This window comes from Quercus lobata, chromosome 2, assembly GCF_001633185.2.
Source record: "Quercus lobata isolate SW786 chromosome 2, ValleyOak3.0 Primary Assembly, whole genome shotgun sequence".
NCBI classification, from domain to species: domain Eukaryota; kingdom Viridiplantae; phylum Streptophyta; class Magnoliopsida; order Fagales; family Fagaceae; genus Quercus; species Quercus lobata.
In genome coordinates this window covers 70948442-70953149 of record NC_044905.1, presented here as the reverse complement: position 1 = coordinate 70953149, position 4708 = coordinate 70948442, and the positions used below count along the sequence as shown (strand labels likewise).

General features: G+C 31.9%; 1 protein-coding gene across 3 annotated transcripts; it reads right to left on the bottom strand.

Annotated features, from left to right (window-relative positions):
- Positions 1-1169: 1169 nt before the first annotated feature.
- On the bottom strand, positions 1170-4211 carry LOC115978218. 3 transcript variants are annotated; one of them, XM_031100236.1, is made up of 4 exons: positions 4040-4211; positions 3741-3894; positions 3251-3450; positions 1170-1624 (listed from the first exon to the last, which is right to left on the bottom strand). In XM_031100236.1, exons 2-4 carry the CDS (start codon positions 3833-3835, stop codon positions 1185-1187), a joined length of 735 nt encoding a protein of 244 aa, XP_030956096.1. In that variant the 5' UTR covers positions 3836-3894; positions 4040-4211; the 3' UTR covers positions 1170-1184. The 3 variants fall into 3 exon arrangements, with proteins under 3 accessions (XP_030956096.1, XP_030956095.1, XP_030956094.1); XM_031100235.1 differs by having other exon boundaries at positions 3741-3854; XM_031100234.1 differs by having other exon boundaries at positions 3741-3837.
- Positions 4212-4708: the final 497 nt, after the last annotated feature.

The following is a 4708-nucleotide window of genomic DNA, read 5'->3' as shown; positions in this document are numbered from 1 at the left end:
TTTAATGGGAAAAAAAAAAAAAAAAAGTAACTGATTTTTTTTTGACAACTTTTAAAATTTTTCATAAAAGTGGTATTAAAACTTTCTTAAAATGATTTATTAACAAATACTCTAAAGACACCCGTTAATCAGCTCATAAATCGGCTCATAAATGTATTCTTACAGAAATGCAATTTTATATCCATTAAAATAGAAGAATCCCTAATCCTGATGCTTAATTTCTTGTAAAAACGTCCACAAAAGTGATATCATAAGAGCAATTATGGAAATGAGTCATATGAACCTCGACAACTTAGTTAAGGCCTAACTCAAAAAAAAAAAAATGCCAAAGCCCTAAAACTTCATTACATGAGACTACCACCTAATTAATGTAAAACCTTGGAATTGAGAATTCATGTGGTCTTACTATTGGAAGAAACTAAACATCTTCTAACACCTAATGTGATAGAATTTACCTATAAACGTTAGAATCTCACTACATGAGGTTTGCCGTTTGTGAGTCAACTAAGCCAGTCCCTGCTATTGGGAATACAACAGTCAATTTGCACACTTGAGCTCATCTAGCCCATATACGCTAAATCAAAGGTCATTAAAGTTTTTCTTGCCACTAGTACCAGCATTATTCTTTCCCTTTTCATCCTTCTGCAGTTTAAAATCATTTCACTCTGCAGTCTGCACCAAGCAATCAATATAGCACATGATCTTACCACTACATTGACTTTTCTCATGTACACTTGGTGCAAGCACTAACTCCCCCACAATGCATTAGTAAGAACCTCAGAAATGACCATTAAGGTGGTTCTTGTTTAATGTAAAAACTAAACATCTCCTTCCCTTTTACCACAATAAGCTTCTGTGATCATCATTCATTCAATCAACTAATACAATATATTGTGGTCACATGATGCTTTCTGCTTAATGTAACCAAATGCTTGTAGCAAGCAGTGAAACACCTTACAGAAAAATTACAACAATCAAATAATTCAGAAAGCTCTCTCTCCCTCTCTCTCTCTCTCTCTCTCTCTCTCTCTCATAGAGCAAACAAATATGACATGAAGAAGTCAAATTGTTGGAAGCACAGATGCTACTGCTAACCAAATGAAGAGGCAATCAACATACAACCCCATCACTAAAAGATATGTCGTAGGGTTTAAGTCAGAAATTCTCATTACAATAATAAACCTTCATGTTAACAAGGTAAATTCACAATCTACGCGCATAAATGTGTCATTTGATTCACTCTCCTGTTCAGAATATAAATTTAGGCAGAAGATCTCACCAGAAGTAAAATAATATAATATACACTTATCAAAAAAAAAAAAAAAAAGCAAAATAATATAATATATGCACTGAAGATGTAAAAGACTGCTTATATTATACAGTAATAAACTTACCCTGACTAACTGCTGCAGTCCTGCCGAACATGAACCATACGCAGCAGCTCCTGGATAAAGCCCTCTTGGAGAACCAATTATCGAGGTCAAGAGTACAATGGAACCTCCAGATTTATAGTCCCGCATTCTTTTTCCCACAGCATTTAACAGAAACCACGGAGCCATAAAATTTATTTTCATTATCTTGTTGAACTCATCTTCACCTAATTGTAGGTGTTCTTGCATCTTTCCTGTTTCAATCAGAAGTGATAAATCTGTTATTAGCTCACCTCCAGTGCATCCCAAATATAATCAATTATAAATGTTAACCACTAAACCAAAAAAAAAAATGAAGAAAAAGAATGTCCCTAAGATAAGAAGTCTAGACTTTCGGACTAATAAAAATGTTCTTGATTAAAAAAAAAATGAAAAATAATATAAAAAATAAATTCAGTTGGTTGATACAATATCAAGCTTCTGTTCAATGATTCTTCAGAAATTAAAAATATTCATTAATTGAGCCCCATCAAAATTTATAAAATCAATACTAATCTGAATTAGGGTATGGTTAGACATATTTTAGATTATCTTCCTACAAAATGATATTTGCACGATGGCAATCCTTTTTTCTGCCTCTTTTGTGGTGACATATAGCAGCATCACCACCCGTGCATACAGTTATTTGTCATTCTTTGTCAGGTCGCCAAGTTAAAAATCCAAATTCCAGCACTATTGAGTTAGGAACACATCAATTAAACACTTTTATGTTTTGATTCAAGCAGTTTCTAGAAATTATACTTATGCAAGTTCTTTGTAGATGATGATGCATACTTTAACTATTTATTTCTATTAAAATTGCCATCACAATGACTTGCATCTGAGAATAACAATTATATTCAAATGAAGATGATGAAAAAAAAAGAGGGGGAAAAAAAATCTAATCATTCTAGGTAGCAAGGTAATTGACCAATGAATTCTTTGGCTTCTCCCAGGCCAATCCCCATCTTAAAATACCATGATCTTTATATAGTTTCCTTCTTATAGCCTCCACATTGTTATACCTTTAAAGGTTCCAAATGGTATCACTTTGAAGATTTAAGTAATATTCTAACCCAACAATAACCTTCAACCCCTATATCAGAAATTAAACTATTGCAGTTTGACTGTTAACCAGACAAAAAGCTAACGCTGAATGATGGATCAAATAGAATCTGCTATGATCCAAATCAAAGAAGGAGCCTAGAGTATATTTTACTTAAACCACAGAAAACTTGTACCCCCACTCATATATGTACACACATTAACAATCTTTGCACAAGAATTGCAATGAACATAATTCCTTTAAATAGTAAATTTAGGAAAATCCCATAATTTCAAAAGTCCCACCCTAGTCAGTCATGAAGGTCCAAGACCATTACAGTACTCACTATCCAAAGCCTTGTCCAAACTCTATTAAAACCACATATGGAAGGGGCTTCAACTTTGCCCTGTCCCTCACAACAACAACCACCAATCCTTTAGTCTCAAAATTTTGGGATCAGCTATAATCCTCAAAAGACTAGTCAGGTCAGATACTTATTCTTATCTGCCATTCTATTCTATCTGAAGTCAAAATTAAATGTGCTATGGATAAATGCTAATAAATAGGACATGAGTTTCACCCAAATTTTTTTTTTAAATATAATTACCTACTTTTGATGAAATATCATCCTATATTGAGTTCCAAAGAGTAGTTGCTGGAAAAATTACAAAAAAGCACAAAGAGAACCAAAGATTCTGCGCAGTCTTAGCAATTAACTACTTTTTTATAAGAATATTGAAAAATATTGTCTTAATAATTAAAAAAATAGGCCTTGAGCCAGACAGATTTGTTGTACCTTCATAGAAATAACAATGAACAAAAGCATCTAAACTTCCCAGAATTACGCATGCCTTGTTTACTGCCTCAGCAAAGTGACCCTCTCTCTCCTCCTCCATATCTACACCAACCACCTCCACCGGCTTCACACCTTTCACTGAACCATTTATCTTTCCGGCTATACTCAGAAGACAGCTCTCATTGCCCATCAGAACCAAGCTATTAAGAAGTGTAAAAACAATCAAAAATTCATTCAAACATCATGGCCAATTGATTAAAACAGTAAAGAAATCAACTTTATCAAAATTAACAAAATTCTTTCCAGGTTAAACCATCTTTTTGGTGAGAAAAATGTGCCAAAGAAACAAAATAAGAATAACCCAGAAACAAATTATTCAAAAGTTCACATCTTTCTTCATTTTTCCACCATTTTGTCAGCAACCAAACACATATATACATAGATAATAACATGCAAAATTCAAGGGTCCGAGAATGAGTTATACACAAACCTGCATCCCCGTTTGGCTAAATGGAGAGCAATGTTCTCTGAGATCTCATCACCATCTGAGGTGATCAGCACTTTCTTCCCGGGAGTTTCTTCCATAGCTGAAACTTAGAAACCACTGGTGGATTGATTTACTATATATATAAATTGCTGAAAATCTAATCAACCAAAAAATAATATAAAATTTAAAAGAATTAAAATAAAATAAAAATAAAAATAAAAAAACGAATTAAACGAGGACTATATTAAATTTAAAGTTGGTAGAGCAATTAAAATAGTACAGAAGGGTGTTTCAGCTTTCACCTTTGAAAGGGCGTGAGGAAACACTTCAACAATAAAGTGTAGACACAAGAAGAGAACGCACTCAATTCTTTTTTCTTTTCTTTTTTTTTCGCTGAATGAACGCACTCAATTGTTGAGCACTATAGTACACATCTAATTATAGCGCTATTGTTGAATGCGTTTCTTAAGCAAAAAGAGGTGTTTATTGCACTATATATAGTACACATCTAAATAGTAAATATATTTATAGCACTATTGTTGAATAAGATTTGAGGGGTTATTGCAAATAATTAGTTACACGTCCTATTTTAAATACATAATTTTAATTATAATTTTAAAATTGTGTGAAATATTATCAAAATCTTAAATTTGTTTTTCCAATAAGAAAAATTTTTTTTTTTGGCTGAATTTTTCAATAAAATTTTTAGATCTTACTTTATAAAGCCATACTATATTTGCATCAACAGTTTTTTTGTTCATATTTTTCGTCAAAGTGTTTTTATATAGCAAGTAATTTTCATCATGCTATGATTAATAAATTATTTAAAATTTTAAAAATATAAATTCTGAAACTCTATGCGTAAAATGAAAGAAAAAAAAAATCCGTAAATTGCACTTTGCACTTTTATTTTATTTTATTTTTTTGGGTAAAAGAAAATATCCTTTTCGATGATTGTAAATGTGTGGAGG